Source organism: Phocoena sinus, chromosome 6 (genome assembly GCF_008692025.1).
Source record: "Phocoena sinus isolate mPhoSin1 chromosome 6, mPhoSin1.pri, whole genome shotgun sequence".
Classification (NCBI taxonomy): Eukaryota; Metazoa; Chordata; class Mammalia; order Artiodactyla; family Phocoenidae; genus Phocoena; species Phocoena sinus.
Genome location: NC_045768.1, coordinates 48,016,272 through 48,042,978, shown reverse-complemented (window position 1 = coordinate 48,042,978; position 26,707 = coordinate 48,016,272). Strand labels below are relative to the sequence as shown.

The window sequence follows — 26,707 nt, the reverse complement described above, 5'->3', positions numbered from 1 at the left end:
TGCCAGTTGTCTAGTGTCAGTTTGTTTTATGGCACTGCTTCCTCTACATCTTCTTCCTCATTGTCTGCTACTGGTTCGGAAGCACTCTGCCTGCCCCATCAAATTGTCTTCTGTTAATTCCCCGGGTGTGGTGTCTATTAGCTCTTGAATTTTTCTAATATCCATATCTTGAAATTCTTCACCCCCACTTTTTTGCCATATTCAGTGTCTTTCATGATTTCCTTGACTGGTTCTGTCGTAAATTCTGTGAAGTCATGCACAACATCCGAACAGTTTTCTCCAGCAGGAACTTATTGTTTGGCTTGATGACGTTTACAGCTTTTTCCATAATGATGGCATCTTTAATGGTGTAATCTTTCCAGACTTCCATGATGCGCTCTCTATCAGGGTTCTCTTCCGTAGTGTTGACAATCCTTTTCCATAGAGTACCATGTGTAATGAGTATTAAAAGTCCTTACAACTCTCTGATCTAAAGGCTGAATAAGACATTGTGTTTGGGGGCAAGTAGATCACTTTGACACCTTCAAGCATTGAAATTATTGGGTTCTGGATGGCCAGGGGCATTGCCCAATATCAAAAGAATTTTAAAAGGCAGTTCCTTACTGGCAAGGTACTTCCTGAATTCAGGGACGAAGCATCAATAAAACCAGTCCAGAAAAACAGTTCTCATTGTGCAGGCTTTCTTGTAGTGCAATCGAAGGACTGGCAGCTGGTATCTATATTTTCCCTTCAAGGCTTGGGGGTTAGCAGCTTTATAGACAAGGGCAGTCTGGAACATAAACCCAACTGCATTTGCACAAAACAGTAACCTATCCCTCCTTGTCTTAAATCCTGGTGCTCATTTTTCTTCCTTACTAATAAATGTCCTTTGTGGCATTTTTTCTTTCTCCTCAATGATAATTGGTATTCTTTCTCCTCAGTGATTTTCTTAATGGCATCTGGGAACTTGTTTGCTGCCTCTTGGTTGGGAGGAGCTGCTTCTCCTGTTATCTTGGCATTTTTAAAGCCAAACTTCTTTCTAAAAATTATCAAACGATCCCTGGTGGTGCAGTGGTTGAGAGTCCACCTGCCGATGCAGGGGACACGGGTTCGTGCCCCGGCCCAGGAAGACCCCACATGCCGCGGGGCGGCTGGGCCCGTGAGCCCCGCATACCGCAAACAAACAAACAAACAAACAAAAACATAGCAACATAAAAAGTTACCTTTCTAAGGAAAGGAAAAAACTCACCCACAATCCTATTACCTCAACACAATAATTTTTCTTTGTATTTATTCTCTTCTGGTTTTATTCCAGAGGAATTTACATTTTATTTTATGGAGGTATAACCATTTATATTTTTATTTTTTCAGTTGATATTACACTGGATACTTCAGCAAGTTTAATTATCATTTTTGAGAGCATCACATATATTCAGAGATATATAAGCTATTTTCTCATGTCTCACTCCCATCTGCCCATTCTATTTTCTATTGGTGGACTTAGAAGGCTCAAGATTTTCAGATTCAAACCAGCTAGGAAAAAATAGCAAAATGTAAAAACTTCGGTGAAGTAATATAGCCTCTTACTTTACCAAAGCTTTAAAACTGAACTTACACAATTTGAAATTGTTTAAATATAAATACAAGTTTCATCTGAATAAGATGTTTTTTTCCATCTAATATTTACAATGTAAAATGCTATTAGAAGTTAAAAGTTTTGATTTATAGTCTATGAATCCACCATACTCTGCAGGTAATCTGAAAAAGAACAGTACATTTAAAATGTTTGATTCAGATAGCCCTATATTCATAAAGCTACCTGCTACCTTTATTACCTCAACTAATATACTGCATTAAGCAGTAAATTTGGAAAAAGAAAGTTCAACTCTGAATTAATCAAGTAGTACAATAGTTGAAATTTGCATTTTTATCAGCACGTACAAAATATCACGAAGTATTTTAAAACAGCTTTTCTCCCAATTTTTCTAATATAAGTATGTCATTTCTTAAAGCATACTATTAAATTTTTTTTCTAGGAGTGTTATAGTTGTATTATGCAAGTTCAGTACGTGGCCTACAGGAGGAAATAAAAGAGGGAGAAAAATAATTTAAGGTCCAGCAGGCTTCTAATGTGATAACCAGTTTAACAGACTTTAGCTCACTGATATTTATAAAGACTCTATGCTTTACTTCCTGTTCTCCCCCCATCCCACCCCGGCCAAACTCTGTCAAGTGGGTCACTTCCAGGATAGAGGTATTTGCTTCCTTCCTTAGCATTACTCAACCAATTCAGCCAGAGGCATAACCATTTATAGATGCAGTAGACACCTCTCCGTTCTGCAAATTATAACTCAATTCCAGCTATCATATGCATAATTCCTTTTTTGGTTACTGGACATTTGGGATACACATTATTGTTAGAACGCAACATGCTGTCATGTATTTAAACATACTGCCTGTTTTAAACCAAAACAACACACTTAAAGCCCATCCATCACCAACTAGTAACAACCGCTTTGATGTTTTCAACATAACTGCTTATTCTTGGCATGCTATAATTTGTAGTAAATGTGCTGCTGAAGTAAACATTTGATTGTTTATTCATGTGACTATAGTTACCATCTTCACTAGGTTTTAACACACCAAATAGCTGTTACTGAGCCTTGTGAAATGGATTAGTGTTAAATACTTTAAATATAGAAATAATTAATTTGAGAAATGTTAAAGATACAACCTATCAATTTACTATTCAATGAATAACTAGCTGATATGGAGAACTCTAGGAGCCATTTAAAAATACTTATGATTAATGTTGGAGAGCAAATAAGTTTATGCTGTATTATAGCTCAAAATGATCATTGACATATTAGTCCAGATAAATTTGGTTAAGAGAAGATAATGAGAGATAGTACAATTCTTGACAATTAGATTGTAGACCTTGGCAAAGTAACTTCTCTTGTTTGGGCTTCCTCACTTGTAAAATGAAGGGATTAGGCTTTATTATGTCTAAAGTTTTTAAGATTTAAGAGTTTATCTGACTTCCCATAATAGCTGTTCTTGAAGTTAAGTTCTTGCCATATAGCATGTCTGCTTGCACCAAGAACACCCTATTTACATGACAATTAATCTCAGTTTACAATTAAAAATTCATTTTCATTTATTAAGCTTTCTTAAAGTGAGCAAAACCCATATATTTATAGAAATCACCAAGAAAAAAACTACTGTGGAATATATTCTTAGCTGGAATATAGAACTGGTGATTTTTATTAAGTTAGAAGTCTGGGGAAAGTGTGAAGATGATAAATCAATTTATTTAAGTTCTTATTCTGCTCATTGTAAGATATTGTAGGAGTTATGTACACTGCTGACCCTTATCCCAGGATTAACATTGCTATTCAAATTGCACAATGATGGTATGCACAAAAGCCACATATTGAAATATATTATTGGGGCTACTCTAGTCAAGGAAGGTTAAAAACTGATATGAGTCATTACATATGAATGGGGCTGAGATTTTCACGTTACATTAAAAATGTAAGGGATTAATCAGTTCCATCTTTTCATTTCTAGTAGGAAGTCGTGGTCCAAAGAAGTGACTTGCCAAGGTCACAGATCTAATTACTGTCAGTTGAGAAGAGTGCCCAGATCTGATTGCCAATTCTACATCATACTGTCCTTCTCCTAGATGCCAGAGCAGGCAATCCTTTGATTAGGTATAACTCCAAATGGAATATAAAATCTTAAAGGCACTTTAAAGGCAGTCCATGTAGCTCAACTTCTCATTTAAATCTGAAATTTCTTCTGTAACACCATGTCAGATGTCATTCAGCTTCTACTCCAGTGGTTAACATACTCATTTATCCTTCAGAGGCGATCCCTTTCCTTGATGGACAAAGAGCCATAAATTCTCTTACCCTGAGCTCTAATCTGCCATTTTGCAACTTTCACCTAGTTCCACCAAGCCAAAAAGGGTAAATTGTACATACCTGTCAAATATGTGAAGACAAAAAGGGTAAATTGTACATACCTGTCAAATATGTGAAAACAGCTATCATTCCTTAGTGATAATAATCCTTCAGTTATTCTTTGGGTTTCAGTTTATGGGATTCTTCCCAACTTGGTAAAACACCCCAGGATTTGCTCTAATTTGTGAATATCCTGTCACTGCATCCTGAAATTATTGCAGATGTGGTTTGACCAGCACTTTGTATATAAGATTTATTTCCCCATGATCAATTTTTCATCACCATCATCTTACTTCAGGTTGTAAACAATTGGCTCAAATATTATTTCCAGCAAGTTAAAATCTCTAGATATTTTCCTTTTTTTCTTAAATTGTTTTTGCTCCATAGTTTTTTTTTAAAAAATTGATTACTTTATTTTTGGCTGTGTTGGGTCTTCATTGCTGCGTGCAGGTTTTCTCTAGTTGTAGCAAGCGGGGTCTACTCTTCCTTGTGCTGGGCGGGCTTCTCATTGCAATGGCTTCTCTTGTTGCAGAGAACAGGCTCTAGGCGCACAGGCTTCAGTAGTTGTGGCTCATGGGCTTAGTTGCTCCACGGTATGTGGGACCTTCCCGGACCAGGTATCGAACCTGTGTCCCCTGCATTGCAGGCGGATTCTTAACCCCTGCACCACCAGTGAAGTCCCCAGATATTTTTCATCTATAAGCTCTTGACAAGTGTAGTTTCATATTTTTTTCAATGGTTTTCTACTATTTCTAGAATGATGATACCATATGTGATTGTGCCGCTAACTAGCTTGTCAGCCGCCACCCTCATCCCTCTGCCATCATTTCCCCTTGACCTCTGACCGGTGTTCTTAATTTCAAACGCACCATCCTTCCTCTAGGCTTCCACATATTGTTCCCCTCGGACCACCCAGGCCCAGTGTTTTCTTAGTCATCCTTCAAAGCTCAGTTCAAATACCACTTCTTTGTGGGACTCCTCCTTGCCCTTCTTCCCACGTTCCCTCAAAAGCACCTTTTACCTATTATAATACCCTACAAAGCTCCTTCAGCCTTATACAAACAGTAATAATACTTGTGCAATAAGGTGTCTGTCTCAGTTACACTGTGAAGGCTGCGAGGACAAGGTTGATGTCTTTTTTTTTTTTGATGTCTATCTTTATCTGGCATAGGGTTTTGAATGATTTAAACATTCAATAAGTATCTGTTGGATGAATGAGTGAATACTGAATTAGTGTGATCAATATTTTGATTTTCCCAGGTGATCAAAGAAAACAGTTAAACTCTAGGGTGTATGTTGTACAAAGAAGGAAACGTATAGGCTTTAAGACAATCTTGAGAAGGAAAAACCTCTCTAAAAGAAAGAAGGAATAATAAAATTTAGGAAACTATAGATCTATGTACTATAAAGATGAATGGTATTTTTTTTTTAGTCCCTGTACTAAGTAAGGAGTGAGGAGCATGGAAGAACAAAAACAAGCACAGCTGAGTGGCATATTTTTGTTTTACTGTTAATTTGACACATCTGAACCAAAGCATTCACAATACTTGATATACTTTGAAGAGAGTCATACACTATAGTCTTAGACATAACCACAGAACAAGCAGAACAATTAAAACTACATAAGGCCTTAAAATATATCCACAGTGTGTATTATTTCAATATTCACTCATTTACAAATTAGACTACATACCATTAATTTTATTTTTATTTTTCTTTCATTGTTTTATTCAAGCAGGATTCATTCAAGGAAAGGCAACTTAGTTTTTGTGTGAGCTTTATTTTTTTCACTACATTCGTTAATATAAAAGTTATGACGTTTTCTTATCTCCTGCATCCAGGAGTAAATCCATGAAATTCTCAGATAGTAATCCAAAACAACAGGTCCTATTCTTAAAAATAGTCAAAGTGAAAAGGGATCAAATAGCCAGTCTGTTTGTGGTCTTAAAGAACATCTAATGGACTTTCAGGTTTTCTAACAGTGACAGTATTGCATTTCTACGAGATTAGTCAAAATTTAAAACAACATTGCGTACAAAATTATTCTTGAAGCTCTAAATGCCTTTTAAATTACTAAAATGAAAATTTTAAGTAGTTGCCTCACAGTACCAAACTTATAAATCAAAACTAGTTAAAATTCAGTGCTATTGTGACTTTATCATTTACAAGGTAACTAGTGGGCAAATTAACAAATGGCATAAAAATTAAGACTTACATCATTTTTTTTAAAGGAGAAAATGTATGATAATCAGGGAATACAGAAAATTCAATGTATTTTACAATAAAATAACCTTTAAATCTCTATCCCTGTACAACAGGGTTTAGGTCATCTTTAGTGAACTTGCATGTTTTCATACGGTTTATTCTGAGTACTTTAATTGTTTAAGATATACAGCTTTCTATTGAAAGAATATTACATTTGTATACCAGGATAAGACTTAGTACATTGAGATGTTTTAAAAATATTTATAAATTTGTTTCTGATATGCAAAAGCATTTGGCAATACTTTCATAGCGTGTGATCTTATAGAATTAAAATTTCATACAGTACTCATCTTGATGTTTAAAAAAAAAATTCACAGAAAAAATATAAATTACATAGCCTGACTGCATGATACTTTTATTTCCAGTTTCTAGTTTGGTAATTAAAACCTTCATTAAGTCTGTTAACAAATCATTACCTGTACATTTATGAAGGCAACTGACATGATTTGCAAACAAAACCTTCAGGTTTTATGTTATTTACCAAAGAGTGCAGTTCAGCAAGAAAGAAAACCCAGTATGCAAATTTTCAGAATATTTTACAAATTTACCAGTTCCTGTGACACAAACTGTTTCAATCTTTCAAGATACTGTCCATAAAGTTCCACATCATTGTGACCTGCCCCTTCAACCCACAGAGGCTCCACAGGTCTTTGGCAACGCTCAAACAATGCGAGGCCGTGTGAGAAGTCAATGACTTCATCTTCAGTCCCATGAATTATTAATACTGGAGAGGTAATCTTAGAGATTTTGTCAATGCTGTAGGGAAAGAGGAGGAAAGAAGTCAACAAATTAAGTATGAAAAGGAAACAAAAAAAATTTTCTTGTGCTATATTAGATAATTTAAATATCAGAACCATCTTTGAATCAATTCAGAAGGGATAGATACCTCTTGGATTTCAAATATGATTCAAAAGTCATCTTTACATTACTCCCTACCTTAAGATTATCTGAGGACGTTAACTTCATGCACTTCTGTTTTGAGGGAATCACTCAATCGTTATAGTCATCCTACTTCGCCTTTCTACAATGTTGATATTTTAGCACAGAAACTTAGGTTGCAAGGAGAGGAAGAAACCAAGGACCATTTCAGCTATGTGCTAACTTCATACCTCTCTGCATTCACAATTTTTTCTCCCTCCCAATATCCTACTAAAATGATAAGCAAAATATTTTTTTTTGTTTTGGGTATTTACTACAAAATTAGGGAGAATATAATAAAACATAACATTTTGGAGCTGGAAAGCAGATGAATATGTGAGATAACAGATTAAAAGTATAGGAGAAAACATAATTTTTAAGAGGACAGAAGGGTAAAGTTAAGAACCAATCCAATTTATATCATGGAATACCCCCAGAAGGCTAGGAACTGACACGCAGATAAAGGCGGGTGATTCAAATCTACAGAATTTGTTCAAAGTCTGTTTAAGAAATAGTGTCCTGAACCCCTGCCCCCGCCACCCCAGTTCTTTTCTTTCCTCCTCCTTTTGCAGCTGGGTAAATGCCCTCTACCTAAAACTGGAAGGTCTGTGGACTAGGGGATTGCCGGACACAGTTTAAAGCAGAGGTACCAAATAGCAAGTAAACATATACATGTTGTTTGCTATGAACCCATTTTCCCTACTGGGCTCCCAGAATGCTGGCAGCCAAGCCTCCACCTTTTAAGAGATAGTTGTAGGGAGAGTCTTCTTTGGAGACTATATATCTGCCTTAAGAGGAAAAATAAATACTGACATCGGGGTGGGATCCCCAACTAACTGGCTTGGCCAGATCACCGGATAGTGAAACTCTCAGTCAACAAGTCTTAATTCCCCACACTTCAGCTCAGCTCTTTAGTTCCTTACTCTTCCATATGAGCACACAAGAATTATCAGACATCAGAGGAGATGTCACTTTACATATAAGACAAGGATCAAAATAAACAGTAAGAAAGGGCAACTTGGAAGAGACAAACAATACAAAGAAAAAACCTTACAAAGAACAATCTTTAAAAATTTTCTAAGAGAAAGAGGCGCAAGGCATAACTATAAAATGAGGACAGAATCTTGAAAAAGAAGAAAATCATCAATGAAATAATTCAAGGCAGCATTTGGTAAGGAAAAAATGCTTGGGTATATTATTTGGTATCAACTCTTCAATAGTAGAAGAATTAAATAAAAAAGGAAACGTATGATCTTTTTCAAACAGTTTACTGTTAGTGCTGCATATTCTGTTGGTGCAGCTGAAATGAAAGAGGGAGCTAAACAGAGATGTAACTTGGCAATAGTTTACCCCAATTGTCTCCCTATCATTTCTACCATTCAGCTACAAAGTATAATGCACATACCTTCCAATCTACCATTTTCTAAAACAAAAACAAACCCCCAATAAATGTAAAAACCAAAAACCTCCCACAGCCTGCTCTGGTGATAATATCATATGCTCCCATATGCTTCCCTACCAAAGTAACCCCTTACTGGCTAATGAAGAAAAAATTTGTTTTTGAAATGACCCTTGCTGTTCTTATAAAGAATCAAGTGGTGACTTGGCCTTTGGCCTATCTATCATTCACAAAGAATCTTTGTATTGCTACCAATTTGGGAAAGGAAATAAGACTGAAATTTGCTAGCCTGTCACTTCTTCCCTTCCTTTCTTTGAGAAAAATAGGCCGTCAATTTTTTGTAACAATGAAGAAGAGCTAGTGGGAACTACCATCCTATGTTGAGAAGCATGAGGATAAGTAGCCCTTCTTTTAAATTTGTCTAACACTTACGTTTGCAGACTTTGTGGGGGCAGTAATTATTCTGGCTCATTTAAGACTCAATATTTTCACAATTCACTTCCTTTGTAAATCAGATATCACTAATTAGACATCATTCATTCATTTTTTTACAGAAGATTTTTAAAACATTTTTATTTATTTTATTTTTGGCTGTGTTGGGTCTTCGTTGTTGAGCGCGGGCTTTTCTCTGGTTGCCGCGAGTGGGGACTACTCTTTGTTGCTGTGTACAGGCTTCTCACTGCGGTGGCTTTTCTTGTTGTGGAGCACAGGCTCTAGGCACACAGGCTTCAGTAGCTGTGGCACGCGGGCTCAGCACTTGTGGCTTGCAGGCTCTAGAGCACAGGGTCAGTAGTTGTGGCACACGGGCTTAGTTGCTGCACGGCATGTGGGATCTTCCCAGACTAGGGCTCGAACCCGTGTCCCCTGCATTGGCAGGCGGATTCTTAACCACTGCGCCACCAGGGAAGCCCCGTTCATTCATATTTTATGCACATGTGTCTCATTTTCCCTCTACTTGTTCCTCTCCTCCAGTATTATGCACCTCACTGGATGGTACTATCGTCCATTAGCAGCTCAAGTCAGAAACCTGGGAATTATATTCAAATTCTTTTGTTTAGCATCCTATATACAGTCTGACATTCAGTTCTATCAATTTTTTCTCAAATTCACTCTCTTATCTCCAATACTAGTGCCACCATCTGGGGTATAAGGCTCTCAGCACTCTTCACTTGGGTTACTATTGCTCAAACACTTCAGCCTTCTGACAGATGTCCTGCCACCACCTTCCTCACAAAGTAATTTTTCCACAATTGCTAAAATATATGTAAAATAGGAGCTCATGGCTGAGTGAACTATATCATGAATACCTTAAGTGATGGAAAAAAATTCCCTCAAAAGTTTCTTCAAATTAAACTATAGGAATATTAATACTTACTTTGGGAATGCATCAAAACAGTAGGTCTTCTTGGTATCAGGAAAAGCGACTCGCATTCCTGAGGTCAAAGGAGAATGAAGAATAACAGCAGCACTCTCATACCGAGCAGCAAGATCCACAGATGGTACTGTCCCTATACTTTGGCCATATATAATCACATTTTCAGGGCGAATGCCATATCTACAGAGTCCAGAAGTTTAAAAAAAAAAAAAGAGTTGGAGAGTCAGACTGGTATGAAGTGTTCAATCACTACTAAGGACTTACTCTTAAAAAAGAATGACAGAATGAGACAATGTCAATAAATTTATATTTAAAACTTAAGTTTCTTAGTCATCACTAACATATTTAATGCCACAATAAAATCTATATTATTTCATCTGTTTCAAGTCTATCTTTTGGAAAAATAATGGCTGAGGTCTCTTAAAATTTTAATCTTTTTTTTTTTTTTTTTTTAAATTATTTGCTTATTTGGCTGCGTCGGGTCTTAGTTGCGTCGTGCAGGCTTAGTTGCTCTGCGGCATGCGGGATCCTAAGTTCCCTGACCAGGGCTCGAACCCACGTCCCCTGCATTGGAAGGCAGACTCTTAACCACTGGACCACCAGGGAAGGCCCCTAAAATTTTAATCTTAAGGAATGAATTTATTAAATCATTTAGGCAGTTCAATGTAGCATATTATTGACTATATTTGGAACATACTATGTCACTAATATTTTAATGGACTGATATTTAATGGAGATTTAGTGTTTATTTTCCATTCAATGTAAAAAAGGTTCTTTATTTCTCTAGGCATTAAAAGTGGTTCATTTTATTTTCTGAAGTTGGTGGTCATAGTGATGAAAATGCAACATATAGTTACAGTATGGAATGATGAATAAAATGTATGTATTGTTTTAGCCAAGAGCAAATTACTTATTTTTCTTGAGATTTGCATTTATTTACCCATAGAAATGGACTAATGATTGGAAAGATCAATAGATGAATGAGAATTCCAAAAGCCACATGGGTCAGTGATTTATGAATACTTCCTTAAAAATGATTCAGATTTAAATATATGAACTCACTAACTCAATTATATTGGGTATATACTATGTTCCAGGCATTGTTACTTGTGTACAGTATAACTGTCCTAACTATAAACTACTGCAAGTGTAAGTGAGGTACTATAGGAGCTAATTACCTCTCCATAGTTTCTTCAAATCAGTCCTACAGAAGAATTTGGACCATGTCCCAAAGATTGGGTTCCATCTACTACAGACTGACTCTAAATGTAACTAAACTCAGAAAAACTTTTTTTGCACTTCCCTGGTGATGCACTGTTTTAAGAATACGCCTGCCAACACAGGGGACATAGGTTTGATCCCTGGTCTGGGAAGATCCCACATGCCGCAGAGCAACTAAGCCCATGTGCCACAACTACTGAGGCTGCACTCTAGAGCCTGTGAGCCACAACTACTGAAGCCTGTGCGCCTAGAACCCATGCTCCGCAATGAGAAGCCACCACAATGAGAAGCCCACGCACCACAATATAAGAGTAGACCCTGCTCGCCGCAACTAGAGAAGGCCCGCGCGCAGCAATGAAGACCCAATGCAGCCAAAATATATAAATAAATAAATAATTTCTCTACACAGAATCTTAAAAAAAAAATTTAAAAAAGAAAAGGTTTTTTCTTTGCAACAGACCTAGCTTCATAGGAATGAAGCAATTAGGAAAATGAACATTTGCAGCATCGCATCAGCATAACGCTTGGGGCTGCATGGATGCTGTTTAGCTGAACAGCAGAACTGTGGGTGGCAACGATGGGTTTTAGGCTAAAGCTAGCAATGGCAAGGCTCCAGAGTAGCTGAAGCAGCTGCCAATTTACTATCAGAGGACTCAAAGCAGTAACAGAATTTTAGAATAGTACACGTTACAAAGGACTTCAGAGACCATCTAATCTAGGTTGGCTGCTTACTGAGCAGATGTTCAAAGTCAGAGTAAGTTAATGACAGACCAGTAATTAGAACCCAGGTATTCTGACTCCAGGTCCAGTGCCTTTTCTATTATAGCACACAGATAATGAGCTCAAATACTGTGGGGGAAAGGCTGCATAGTGAATATTCATACTTTATTTTCTGTTGATCCATCAGAAGTTCAGAAACATGGTTACTATAGATATTCAATTATCCTTAAAGGGAGGTTATTCAAATAATAATTATTTAAGTTCATTATTTTTTCCCTTCCTGGTTACTTAAGCTCTTTTTTACTTTAATCAAGTAAACGAAATGAAAGGCATGAATTCTAATTACACACATTTTATTAGATGACAGAATTCAAGAACTGGAAAGAATCTTGGAGATCATTTAACTTAAGCTCTTCATTAAATAGACTAAGAAACAGAGGCTCAGAAAAATTAAATAAAATTTCCCCTTACTAACTCTTCCAACCATATTTAGAGTTCAACATAAGAGAAATTTTAAGTCTGAAATTCTATGCTAAACTAGTATGTGGGACTAGGTAGCAATCTATCTCTTCTATTCCTAGTCTTCATTCATACTGGTCGAGTGTATAAAAACATTAATTAACCCAGACTAGAAATCACTTAAGAAAGGTTCCTGTAAATTGATATCTGATAAGATTTAAAAAAAAATAATAAAGCTGACCACTTACAAGAGGGGATTCTTTTACATAAACATAGAAAGAACACTTAACTGGATACTAACATGTTTTGCTTGAATAATTTATACTTTTGTGCTACTTGGAAGCACTAATAATGAAGGCTATCTGCTTTTAGCACCTTTAAAAGCTATACTAATTCACTGAAGTTGAATTATAGTATGTGAAGTATATTGCAATAAATCTGTTATTAAAAAATTATCATATTTTCCTGACAGGTATTATATATACTATATTCAACTGGTTGAATCTGAAAGGGGGAACTCAGTTTTGTTTGCGGGTTTGAGGGGACTGGCATGAGTATAACCGAAGCTTTTTTTTTTTCTTTTTCGAAGCATATTTTGACTGTGGTCATTTAAGGTAGTTTTTTTTTTGTTTTTTTTTTGCGGTACGCGGGCCTCTCACTGTTGTGGCCTCTCCCGCTGCAGAGCACAGGCTCCGGACGCGCAGGCCCAGCGGCCATGGCTCACGGGCCCAGCCGCTCCGCGGCACGTGGGATCTTCCCGGACCGGGGCACGAACCCGCGTCCCCTGCATCGGCAGGTGGACTCCCAACCACTGCGCCACCAGGGAAGCCCTAAGGTAGTTTTTAAGTTTATAAATTTTTACTGCTCTGTGCCTGCCTTCCTCCCACTCCTAAACTCCATAATTACTACTTACCATCTATTTTTTTTCTTACTTGTCAGAAATATGTTTTCATATCATTTCAATTGACTTAAGAATCCCTTTTATACAGAACTCTGCTATGAGACTATAGTTTTACTATACATCTTGGAGGGGTAAATGTTTCTAAAGATTTTTCTAAAAAAGGTTATATCTACTAATGAAATTGAGAAAGTTCTTCCCAACTAACTGAAACCATTAATATTTAAACATTAAATTAGGAATGGTAGATTTTCTTTATGTACTCTAGCTTCAGTCTAAAATACTCTGGAGGGATTTCCCTGGTGGTGCAGTGGTTAAGAATCTGCCTGCCAATGCAGGGGACACGGGTTTGAGCCTTGGTCCAGGAAGATCCCACATGCTGCGGAGCAACTAAACCCGTGCACCACAACTACCGAGCCTGCTCTCTAGAGCTGGAGAGCCACAACTACTGAGCCCGTGTGCCACAACTACTGAAGCTTGTGTGCCTAGAGCCCGTGCTCTGCAACAAGAGAAGCCACCGCAGTGAGAAGCCCGCGCACTGCAACGAAGAGTAGCCTCTGCTCACCGCAACTAGAGAAAGCCCGCGCACAGCAACGAAGACCCAACGCAGGCAAAAAACAAACAAACAAACAAAAAAAACCTCTGGAAGTCAGGCAGCTTATTAATGTACAATGAAGAATAATTTGTACTAAGGTATCTTTCTGTTTAGTGTACATTAACTGATGAGAAAATACACTGAAGTATACAAAACTGCAATCTTTTTCAAGAAAAATTTATAAGTATTTTTGTGACTAGCAAAGATAAATGTTATTTCTATTTATTAATTTTTAATTATTAATTATATAAAATGATGCAAACCCTGCCTTAGGATTTTAACAATCTAGCCTCTTACTCTGTTAATGACAGATCAAGAGAATGATTAGCTAAATCACTTTTCTCTCATTCCCTTGAAATGTTGCAACTTTGAATAAACATTTTTATACCACAATCCAATAAGTTTCTAAAACTAAACATTTTTCACTGGCTTACATTTTTAGGAAAATCACACACACACACACAAGCTGTCAAACTCTTTTATGCTATTATACAAAATTTAAAATTACAATCTAAAAGTGTAACTCTTCATAGGTTTATACTGGTAAATATAATCTTTATTTAGTACTTCAAGATGTGTTACAAAAACAGATTTTATTCTATTCTTATACAAGACAATTTTATCAGCCATCACAAATGTGGAAAACAATTCCCAATCACCATTTACCTTGTCCTAAGAGCAAGCCAAGCAGCTTCTATGTCTGCATAGAGGTTCTTCTCTGTCGGTTTACCAGAACTTGCACCATATCCAGAATAATCATATGAAAATATATTACAATTAATCCGTGATCCCAGTCCTATGTAAAAACTGCTCATCTGACCAAGATCAACAGCATTTCCGTGTGAAAAGAGTAAAGTGTATTTGGCATTGGGTGAGCAACGCACAAACATGCAGGCAATTCTGTTGCCTTTACTGGTTCTAGTCATGAAACACTCAATAGCATCTTTTTCTCTAGAAGAATATTGCCAGTCTGCTCGCTCTGATAGGTGTAACGTCCAGCGACTTCCACTTTCATCACACATCAGCGTGTAAGTTGGATCAGGTGGCAAAAATGCTAATTTTGAAGCAATTTTCCCTGGACAAGGTGGACAGCAGAAGAGGCAACATAGCTCACTAAATGAAAGATTATTCATCTTCTGAAAAAGAAAAGAATAGTCATGTTTTAATCACTGAATGTCCATTCTGCATTTGCATACAATAAAAGTTAAAACAAAGACACCAGTAAATTCTTCTACTGGACAGTGTCTACTACTATTATATGAAGTATGCTTTCCCAAATAGATTTTTGGCATCTTTCTAGAAACACTTGAAATCATGAGGTGAGACAAATATTCCTGATCAGGAAATGGACTCAAATACTATGTGACATGTTGCAAATAGTAGTTGAATTTTTTTTTTTTTTTTTTTTTGCGGTACGCGGGCCTCTCACTGTTGTGGCCTCTCCCATTGCGGAGCACAGGTTCCGGACGCGCAGGCTCAGCAGCCATGGCTCACGGGCCCAGCCGCTCCACGGCATGTGGGATCTTCCTGGACCAGGGCACGAACCCGTGTCCCGTGCGTCGGCAGGCGGACTCTCAACCACTGCGCCACCAGGGAAGCCCAGTAGTTGATATTTTATAATACTTTACCAAAATATGAAAAATGATACTCTTACCAGAGAGTAGAGGTATAAATTTGTTATTTCTCTACAAATAACAACATAGTAGGTATGAAATATCTTTAGTTAGCTTTTAATTTCTGTGTAACTCAGTGAAAATTCTCAGAATCTTGTGAGAAGCTAGGGATTTAACCTAATATAGTAAATATATAATAATAGCACTTACTATTTGTCAGGCATTGTGCTAAGGGTTCTATGCATATCAGCATGTTTAATCCTCTAAGCAACCCTGTATGGTAGTCTGAGAAAAGAAACCTGCACAAGGTGAGGAAGTGAGGGAGCCAGGATTTGACACCAGGCTCAGTCATCGTCCTACATCACTGGGCTACATACACTGCTTCAAGGGCTCAAAACACTATTTGTCTCAGAAGCTTATTATTTTAGCCATATTTGTCTCAGAAGCCTATTATGTTAGCCATAGTGCCAACGGCCTAAATAACCTGTAAAACATTAAAATGTATATATGAAATTATTGCCCAAATTAAGAAGGCATTATTATGGAAAAAAGATCTGCTCAAGGAAAATTTCCTAAATGGTTAGATGGAAATGAACATAAGGTTTGAAGTCAGAGAGTTGTGGTAGCACTTACTAGCCGTGTGCCCTTGGGCAAATTATTTACCTTTTTGACCCTCACTGTCTTCATAAGTAAATGAGGCCAATGCCTACAATGAACACAGTGGTTGTGAAGAACAAATATAATGATATCGTTAAGGCACTTAACATAGTAATGGCCGTAGAGCTGACACACTCAGAAATGGTCCACTTTCTCCTATGCCTTTTTCATCAATATTTTAAAAGTATCCACAGCTCATATTAACTCAGAAACAAAATAAAGTACTACTTGTTTGCCCTACCAGCATTTCCTTCTAATTATCCTTTCTCAAATTCCTATCTCTTTTTAGCAGTAGACCATTGCTTAGGTTCCAGGAAGAAGGCATTCAAAACAAACACCTTCCAGAGGTTTGGTGGCACCTAATTTTCTCCCAAAAAATCTAAATAAAAGGATAGGGGAAAAAAAAGAACTTCATCCTACCAAAAATTGAGAAACTATCACCTCAGAAGAGTGACTGAAGTGTTGAGTACATATGGAAAGAAATGAATGCCTTTTTCATTAATTACTGATTCAAAATCTAGTTTGTTTTGCTTAATACAAATGTGTTAATTTCCCAGTGTAAACTAATTAGGTAGAAAGAAGCAGAAACAGCAGAGAGAAGAGTAGGAGTGACATGAAAGGCTTTAAAAGATGAGTAAGGGAAGGACAGAAAAATGTCTCTTGGCTAATGGGAAGCACCTTTACTTGTTATTCTATTTTTATTCCCTTTCGGCCTTCAAAATGAATATAGCCTGAATAAGTTAATGTCTTACTCTGGTTGGAACAAGAGTCAGATAGAACAAAAATGACAACTAGCTGTCATCCTTAGTGCTAACTCTAACTGGCTCCATGACATGTTGTACTGAGGATTCTGAGAGCATGTCCAGGGCTTAGCAGGCAAAGAATGTGTGATAAATTAGCAAAGTCTACTACAGAATTTGGCTACAAATCTATTATCCTGGTCAGGAGGATAAAGGATCTGGTGAAGATGGCAGAGAAGGGAGTTCAAAGGGTCAGTTCCAAAGGAGATGATCCCCAAACAAAAATACCTAAAATCAAAGGAGATAACCTGGAAAAAGAAGATGAGGTAGAAGGTACAATATATCAGTGCTATCCGTTTAATAATCTACCTATGGTCATTTCTTACCCCCAATTACCTTACACGCCATCAACTGCTGACCCTGAAGAGCATATTAAAAGCTTGATTAAGTAAACTGTATATAGCTATACTATATTATGTTCCTGTAAATTACCACTTGAACGTGAAGACTTTTATGTACTATATAATACAGTAATTTTGAAATAAACTGGCTGACCGAACAAATATAATGCTGCAGAGACGATTCTGAAGATGAACACCAAAGGAAAAAATTAGACGAGAAAAAGGTGCAGTGCCAGGGTCAAGTCAAATGAAAGACAATCTGACCTTCTTAATGGTGGCAGAAGAAATCATTCCCACCTCCACTGCCTCAAACCCAGACAACTGGTATCCACTTAATAACATAAACTTGGAAATTATCACTTTCCTAATGATAGGTCTGATATAGGGCAGCAACATAGACTTGCTTAAAAAAGTTATTCTCTCCTTTTCTATAAATGTGAAAATTTTCACAATAGAAAATAAAATAAATAAACCTATGTTTTAGTATGATCAGAGCAGAGCTGGGCAAACTACTGAGGGAGAATATCTTATTCTTGATAAATCACTGAAATATCTTGTTAAATTTAGATAATTTAAATCCAATTTGTTTCATATAACTCACCTGAATATAAACATTTTATTTACTAGTTATTTCTTGACAACAAAATCTTGAGGAGACAAGGCAGTGAGTAATCACAGATGGAAAACAGAGTTATGAGAGTACACAAAGGTCATACAACAAATTTAATAATTTGTAGCTGAATTTTTGGACCAGACAAAACAAGGATTTAAACTAAGTTATAATAAACCTATTTAAAAAGAGAGAGAGGGGGGCTTCCCAGGTGGTTGAGAGTCCGCCTGCCAATGCAGGGGACACGGGTTCGTGCCCCGGTCCAGGAAGATCCCACATGCCGCGGAGCGGCTGGGCCCGTGAGCCATGGCCGCTGAGCCTGCGCGTCTGGAGCCTGTGCTCCGCAACGGGAGAGGCCACAACAGTGAGAGGCCCATGTACCGCAGAAAAAAAAAAAAAAAAAAAAAGAGAGAGAGAGAAAGAGAGAAGGAGGGAGTGAGAGAGAGAGAAAACTTAAAGATGAAGCAGAAAAAAGTGTCAGAAAGAAAAGTTCAACTGGAATCCCTGGTATAAAAAAATCAGTATCTGAAATAAAGAATTAAACTGATGGGTTGGGTACAAATATTGATAACAGTTGAAGAACACATTAGTGAGCTGGAAAATCGGGTTGAAGAATTCCCAGGTATGGAATTTTTCAGGGGGACGAAGAGATGGAAAATATAAAAGAAAATTTAAGGAGGATTTCAGTAGAAATACCAATATCACTATAGGAGTCCCCTCCAAAAAAAGAGGAGAAAATAAAGACAATCTAATAATTTTTCAGAATTAAGAGAAAATTCAGATGGAAATAGCTCAGAATGCCAAATAGGTATTTAAGAAAACTTTTACAGCTAGACAAATTACAGTAAATATTAAAACTGCCAGGAACAAAAATCTGAACGTTTCCAAAAGGGAAGAACAAATTACTTACAAAGGAACAAGAATCAGATGAACATCTAACTTTTGAATAGCAACACTAGAAACCAGAAGACACTGAAGGGATAAGTTTAAAGTAAGGAAAAAGCTTTGAAGCTAGAATTTCACACAGATAAAATACCAATTTAGGGCTTCCCTGGTGGCGCAGTGGTTGAGAGTCCACCTCCCAATGCAGGGGACACGGGTTCACGCCCCGGTCCAGGAAGATCCCACATGCCGTGGAGCGGCTGGACCCGTGAGCCATGGCCGCTGAGCCTGCGTTCCCTGACCAGGTAATGCACCCATGCCCCCTGCAGTGGAAGCATGAAGTCCTAATCACTGGGTCGCCAGGGAATTCTCATTCTGACTCTTAATAAGTCAGACATAACCAGCATAAAAATGATACTTCGATACACCTGAGAGTAGTTATAGTTTTCATTACAAATGTCTAGCCTTGAGTATTTATCAACATGTTAAAACTCAAGAAGGAGTGTAAACACAAAGAAATAAGAAATTAATGGTAGATATCAACAAAATAGAGAACAAAATGCAACAGAAAAAGAGGTCATTCTGGACCTCTAGTGCCATGCAGAGCATCTAACACATAATGAGGTTTCTAATTATTTTTTAGATGAATGAGTTAGTAAATTATTAAGATTAATTCAACCCTCTGCACCTCAGAAGCCCCCACAAAAGAAGGAAAAAAGTTTACAAATCACATGTTAAGAAAGAAATCCAACATATTTTGTGATAATTACTTAGGTTTCTTGTATGGGTCAGAATAGAAGCAATCAAATAAAAATGTATGAACCTGAATGAGGGAGGGTTCACGCAGGAAAAGCATTGCTAGTTACTGAAATCATTCAGTGTGTTATAAAGCACAGAACAGAACAGTCTTCCAGGGAGAAGGAAATCAATTCACAAAATGAAAGGTCAGTTCAATATTAAACAGATGGCCCATTGTGAAAATTAAGGTTTTCCTTTTGGCAGGGGACTCAGAGTTACTTCACTTATATAGCAGGAGGAAGTTCCTAAAATTGCATGAAATAATAATTTAAGAACTTGCTTCTCCTGGTAACTTTTTCCTGCTCAATGACAAAGGAAAAGAGATGAACACCTGAGTCCTTTCTCAGCAAAACAGGAAGACTACTGTTAAATAATGTCCTTAAATAAAATGACATACTATAATCTCCCTTCCTTTTTTTTTTTTTTTGCGGTACGCGGGCCTCTCGCTGTTGTGGCCTCTCCCGTTGCAGAGCACAGGCTCCGGATGCGCAGGCTCAGCGGCCATAGCTCACGGGCCCAGCCACTCCGCAGCATGTGGGATCTTCCCGGACCGGGGCACGAGCCTGTGTCCCCTGCATCAGCAGGCGGACTCTCAACCACTGCGCCACCAGGGAAGCCCCTCCTCTCTCTCTCTTTTTTTTTTTTTTAAATTTATTTATTTTTGGCTGAGTTGGGTCTTCGTTGCTGCGCGTGGGCTTTCTCTAGTTGCGGTGAGCGGTGGGGGGGGGGGGGCTACTCTTTTTTGTGGTGCACAGGCTTCTCATTGCGATGGCTTCTCTTGTTGCGGAGCACAGGCCCTAGGCACATGGGCTTCAGTAGTTGCGGCATGCAGGCTCAGTAGCTGTGGCTCACGGGCTCTAGAGCGCAGGCTCAGCAGTTGTAGCACACGGGTTTAGTTGCTCTGCAGCATCTTCCCGGACCGGGGATCGTACCCGTGTCCCCTGTATGGCAGGTGGATTCTCAACCACTGCACCACCAGGGAAGCCCCTCCTTCCTCTCTTCTGACAGAAGAAATTACTGAAACGACTTCTATTAATTCCTGATGTAATAACATTTACTGAAAAAAAAATCTCCCTTTCAACTCTTTTGTAATAATTTCTTGGTAATGCAGATTGACTCATATTACTACCATCTACAAAGGACAATTGATTGATTCTTTTAGGGTTCAAGATTTTGTCATAATGAACAGTACTAGTACTCAATACTTTTTTTTTTTTAATACTCTTTTTAAAAAGGTTTTAGAGAAAAAATTTTAAAAGTATCAATACTTATAACTTTTCTTTATTTTGTGTGGTATTTTGACAATTTCACTCTAAATAGTATCTGAGCTGATTTAAAGTCTTACCCAATTTAGAGTGTAGTCAGTAAACTGCCTAAATTTTGATATACTAGATTTCATGTTAAGAACTACATTCTAAAATCCAAGATGAATTTCTTTGAATTTGGCTTCATGCATGGAAATCTGGGGAAGTAATATTACATATTCTGTTTTGTAGAACGTCAGAATTTGTTACCTAGAGAATCTGCAATTACTACTTTCAGTTAGTTATACATCTATCTATTTAGCAATCAGGCTTCAAGAAGTCCCAGTGATTCAGAATAACAGCAACACTTCCCAGAGATTAATTTTTTAAGATAAACAAATATCTGAGCATTCAAAGACAAAAAATAAATAAAAAAGGGAAGACTGCACAAAATGTAAAGACTGGTCTGTTTGCTACTGTAAAAACAACCCATTTTTGATGCTTATCTTTGGTTATAAAAATTAAAGCTTGATGTTTTTTAAACTGACAGAAGAACCCAGAAAAAATAAAAATAGATTTATAGCAAAGCCTGCTTAATACGAGAAATGGATAAACGAGGTAGATGTTTGATTATTAAGAGCAAGAGGTAGCAAAGATCAGAATGAAGTTCGAAGCGATGGCACAGAAGATACTCAACTATGAAAAAGCAGGAAAAAAAAAATCAGATTTTAGGTTAGTTCTGTAAAAGGGGGCCATGAGCGCAACACAACCCCAGTTGACTAATCCAAAGGAAATCACCATAATACTACTATATAAAGGGGGTCAATCACATACAGCTCAGTAGCCTAGGGGTGTATCTAAATCAAATTAAGCTCAGTTCAGTATCCTTGGAGGGCACCAAGGGAGTTAGGTACTGCCACCCTAATATCCAGCATGTAATCTGTAGTAGCATTTACCAAAGTACAGCAACAAGTGAAACCACATGTGTTACTGTTTTTAGAGAGCTATATATATTACAGAGTTTAACGTACACAGAGAAGCTGAATAATCACCATTAAAGAAGTTTGGCACCAGCCTTATTTTTCACTCAAGACAGAGTATCCAAAATACTCATAATGATCAAAATTTCTGCTAAATGTTACTTAGAAACTAGGTGTTTAGTACATGTCGCTTTAACACATTTTCTTATTTGTATATGTCTTATGTAGAAATACAGCTTATGTAGCCCTTATCTCTTTGGGGTAGGTTGTATTTATTTCTTTTAGATCATTATAAGAATCAGCAGCAGAAGTACTCCACTGTCTGTGAGATCAAAGGATTTGATTGGGTGATTTTGCTAGGAAAACTTGGAAGACAGAATGCATGGGTTATGTTACATAGGAATGGAAACTTAAAAACTTAGGAAAAGTTCTTTTAAAAGCACTATATTTTTTGTATTTCAAATGGGAAGGAGAAATTTGGCAAAACTATTTTCTTTTAAAGAGTCATGTCAGTTACTTTTAAAGATAGTTATAAGTTTTAAATACTAATAAGATTCTAGAGATACTTAGTACCTGGGCCAATGTATCACTTGAAAACACCTATGAAATGTGGTTTTTGTTGGTAAATTGAACAGATGCCTTAATAATTGTGAGTTTTATAAAATTTAGAGGAGTTTCTCAAATAGGCAAAACATAATGGGTATGTCAAAATAAGTTTCCTTTCCCGCTGGTGAGAAAAGTTGGGGTTAGACACACAAAGAAAGTTGAGGTCTACCAGAGGTACCAAAATAGTCCCAATCCTAGTGTTAGTATGAAGTTATTTATTTATTTTTTCTTCAGTAAAAGAAAGTTAAACAGTAAGAATCAGAATTGAGGAAACTGGATTTATGACAAGATTATACAAGATGGAAATTAAGGCTGAAGAGCCTATACGCTAGGCCAAGCAAACTAATTTGGCTCGGCACTCCTACATAGGTCAATGTAGCCATTTCTACAGTACTTATGTTTTCCCCTAGTTTCTTAATTCTTACTGCACTAATACAGGAGGCACTAACCACATATAGCTACTTAAAGTAATTAAAATTAAATATTCAGTTCCTCAGCCACACTAGCCATATGTTGACTAGTGGCTACCATATTGCACAGTGTAGAAGAAGCATTTCCATCACTGCAGAAAGTCCTAATTGGGCAGCGCTGAACTAAAAGCTTTTAAACCCAGGCAATGCAGAACTAAAACTTACATGCTTCATACCCATACTAGATTTAAATGTTGGAGCTCCTTCCTCTCCAGTCTTTCCATCATAGTACATATAAGCTATTTTTATAGGTCCTGTTGAACAATGTAACCACCCAGAACTAAATGAGTTTACCTAGATACTGTTTTAGAAGATTACTATCTTGACAAAAATATTACATCAAGCCCAACCTTAATGTAAAAGACATTTTATTTAAAACGAGGAATGCAAATCAGACTATCCATATATTTTAATGCATGGTTTTAAGTGTCAAAGGAATTCAATATTCCTTTTTGCGGTACGCGGGCCTCTCACTGTTGTGGCCTCTCCCGTTGCGGAGCACAGGCTCGGACACACAGGCTCAGCGGCCATGGCTCACGGGGCCCAGCCGCTCCGTGGCATGTGGGATCTTCCCAGACCAGGGCACGAGCCCGTGTCCCCTGCATTGGCAGGCGGACTCTCAACCACTGCGCCACCAGGGAAGCCCAGGAATCAATATTCTTGAAAGGTTCCTTGTATGCTGGAGTTGCAAGTAAACCATAAGAAGTTATTACTAGTTAACTAATTTCTGAACACAGCCCATACAGTATTCTAAACACTTAAAATCCTGATGATCCACTTAAGCAATGCCTGAACAAAGTGAATCAAGTTTTCCTGATTAAGTAGGACAGGCTGTTGACTTTTGCATATGCTAATATCACAGATTCCCATAAAACTCTTGGTGACTGGACAGTGTGTAATTTCAAAGTCACACCTATACATGTTGCTAAGCATAAGCTAAAACAGGCACACATTTCCCTACCCATAATCATCAATTTTTGGCACTTCTACTGAAAAACTTTCCAAAACATGCTTATTCTCAAAGTTCACAGAAAAGCTGTCAACGTACGTTGGTGAAGATATTCCACAAATATACATTATTTTCTCCACATTTATAATAAGTAAAATCTGTTTCTGGGACATTTTCCAGGTGAAAACACACTACACACCTTAAAATACCCATCTATAGCACAATATAATTAAAGTAGTCACAAGTTATAGAAAATTTAAGGACTATTGATGATTATAAATTATGAACACAATCTTCTTCAAAAAGAGGGCTTAGGGCTTCCCTGGTGGCGCAGGGGTTGAGAGTCCGCCTGCCGATGCAGGGGACACGGGTTCGTGCCCTGGTCTGGGAAGATCCCACATGCCGAAGAGCGGCTGGGCCCATGAGCCATGGCCGCTGAGCCTGCGCGTCCGGAGCCTGTGCTCTGCGGCGGGAGGGGCCGCAACAGTGAGAGGCCCATGTACCGCAAAAAAAAAAAAAAAAAAAAAAAGAAAAAAAAAAAAAAGAGGGCTTATATTACTGGTATCCCAATTCAAATTCCAAAGAGTTATAAAAGAGATTACAAAACCATTTACCATCAACAACGAACAAGTACCCAATCAGCCATTCCTTACCAAGTAGTAAATAAAATAAGCTGTTCCAATAAAGTAAGAAACTACTTAGCAACGGCAAAGTGTCTGTTCTCAGGCAATTGAATTGCTGTAAAATATCCTGTACCCAGAGTCAAAAGACAGAAATGTAAATGGTGATAACACTACTACTATATTCAAATAATTATTAAACAGGCTGCATAATTAAAATTACTAAAATACTAAAAAGTAACATTGTAATTATAAAAGTATTACAAGACATGGTTTTAAAAAAGTCAAAACACAAGTGGTTAAAAAATAAAAAGTTAAGTCTTCCTGCCAGGCTAAAATAAGTACTGGTTAAAAGTCAATTTAAGAATTCAGTTCCCTAGATACTCTTGCCAACTCAGAAGACCAGAGGTTTACATTGGAAGAATGTTTTCTGAGGAATCAGACTAATCTGAAAGAAAGATCGAACAATACTTATATGGCAGAGGTTACATGGGGAAGTTTTGGGAATGAGAAGGATGCGTGTTACACTAGGGGGCCTTCTGTAAGTGGGATGTCAACACATAAGAAGTAGCAATATAATACTGTTATCTAGCAGACATTGAGAATGGACGTGAGGACACAGTGGGGAAGGGGAGGCTAGGACTAGTGAGAGAGTAGCACTGATATACATACGCTACCAAATGTAAAATGGATGGCTGGTGGGAAGCTGCTGCATAGCATGGGGAGATCAGCTTGGTGCTCTGTGACCACCTAGAGGGGTGGGAGGGAGACGCAAGAGGGAGCAGATATGTGGATATGTGTGTGCATATAGCTGATTAACTTTGTTGTACGGCAGAAACTAACACAACATTGGGAAGCAATTATACTCCAATAATGATGTATAAAAAAATACTGTTATCTAGAGATATGGAGGTAAATATAAAAAGAATCCTTCAAAAAGTTAATACTCCTTGGGAAAGGATATATCAAGGAGACAGACAGGGCCCTGGCTTGCTAATTTTCACAACAAACTTTGTAGAATCATTTGGCTCCGTAACCATATGCTTGTACGAATTTAATAAAAATAAAGATTTAAAACAAAAGTCTCTTCCCTAATCCCACCCTAAACTCAAACCAAACCAGGTTCAATCCCAGAAATTATGACGTTGGGTCATTTGCTTTTAGATCTGATGTTTAATACAACACTCATGTATTTATCCTCCACTATCATAATGTTTCATTATTATGAAAGATTAGAGAATTTACCCTACTTTTTCCCTTCTCTGCTCATTCTGTTATTTTTAAGTTTTTATAGGTTATTTTTATAACTTTCAACACTATACTTGAATCTCCATTTCTTTTTTTTTTCTTTTTTTTTTTGTGGTACGCGGGCCTCTCACTGCTGTAGCCTCTCCTGACGCGGAGCACAGGCTCTGGATGCACAGGCCCAGTGGCCATGGCTCACGGGCCCAGCTGCTCGATCCTCCCGGACCGGAGCACGAACCCGCGTCCCCTGCATTGGCAGGAGGACTCTCAACCACTGCGCCACCAGGAAAGCCCTCCATTTCTTGTTCCATCAACTTTAGGATGTTTCCACTGGTTTCCTATGTAATCAAATACCATTATAATTGGCTATACAATTACCTTCACATTAAGTTTTATATCATTTGCAGTTTGTTTTGTAATTGTAAAATTTTTTCTGTTTTATCTATAGGTTGATTTTTTAAAACTGGGTAGCAAAAAGTATTTACAATGTTATCCACTGCCATCCAAGTAGTGGGATATTTTATGTCCCTAAATTCCAAGTGTGAAGGTGTTTATAACTCTGATAACTGCTCAAAAATAAGGCACATTTCAGTTTGTTTCATATTTGACTTTCTGAAGGCCTTTAATTTTCCTAGAGCTGCTGCCTTTTTAAACTTTTCATCAAGTTCATAAACTTTTATCACATTTAATATATTCCAACTTCTTATTCTTAGAATTTGTGCAACAGAATCTGTGTTGTTTCTGAAGATGTTCTTAGTCCCCAGTGAGTTATTTTGAACTGAAACAATTAAGTTCTGGGACAGTTCAAAGCCCAGGGGTCTGTCTAGCTAGGATTTCTTTTCATCATCCTTCTGTTGTTTCTTAATCTCATGTTTTAATTCTTCTGTGGGATTATTTTTTGTTTGGTTTTGCTAGAATACATCTCCAAGCATTTGCCCTCCCTCCCTCATAAGGGCCTAGGGGAAATAAAGCATATTTTAATGTACAATTTTAAAAAGTTCTTACTTCGGACTTCCCTAGTGGCGCAGTGGTTAAGATCCCACATGCCTCAGCGCAACTACTGAGCCTACGCTCTGGAGCCCGTGAGCCACAACTACT

At 37.5% G+C, this 26,707-nt stretch overlaps 1 protein-coding gene across 3 annotated transcripts in view; it reads right to left on the bottom strand.

Moving 5' to 3' along the window:
* Positions 1-5,433: 5,433 nt before the first annotated feature.
* ABHD17B (abhydrolase domain containing 17B, depalmitoylase) overlaps positions 5,434-26,707 on the bottom strand; it is a 40,580-nt gene continuing 19,306 nt past the window's right edge. For 2 of the 3 annotated variants that reach the window (XM_032635870.1, XM_032635871.1), the window contains exons 2-4: positions 14,461-14,930; positions 9,902-10,081; positions 5,625-6,965 (exon numbers count right to left, since the gene is read on the bottom strand). In XM_032635870.1, coding sequence (XP_032491761.1) covers positions 6,746-6,965; positions 9,902-10,081; positions 14,461-14,927 — 867 coding nt within the window. In that variant the 5' untranslated portion in view covers positions 14,928-14,930 and the 3' untranslated portion in view covers positions 5,625-6,745. Of the gene's footprint in view, positions 6,966-9,901; positions 10,082-14,460; positions 14,931-26,707 lie in introns of all 3 variants that reach the window. The other variant, XM_032635869.1, reaches the window with a different exon arrangement.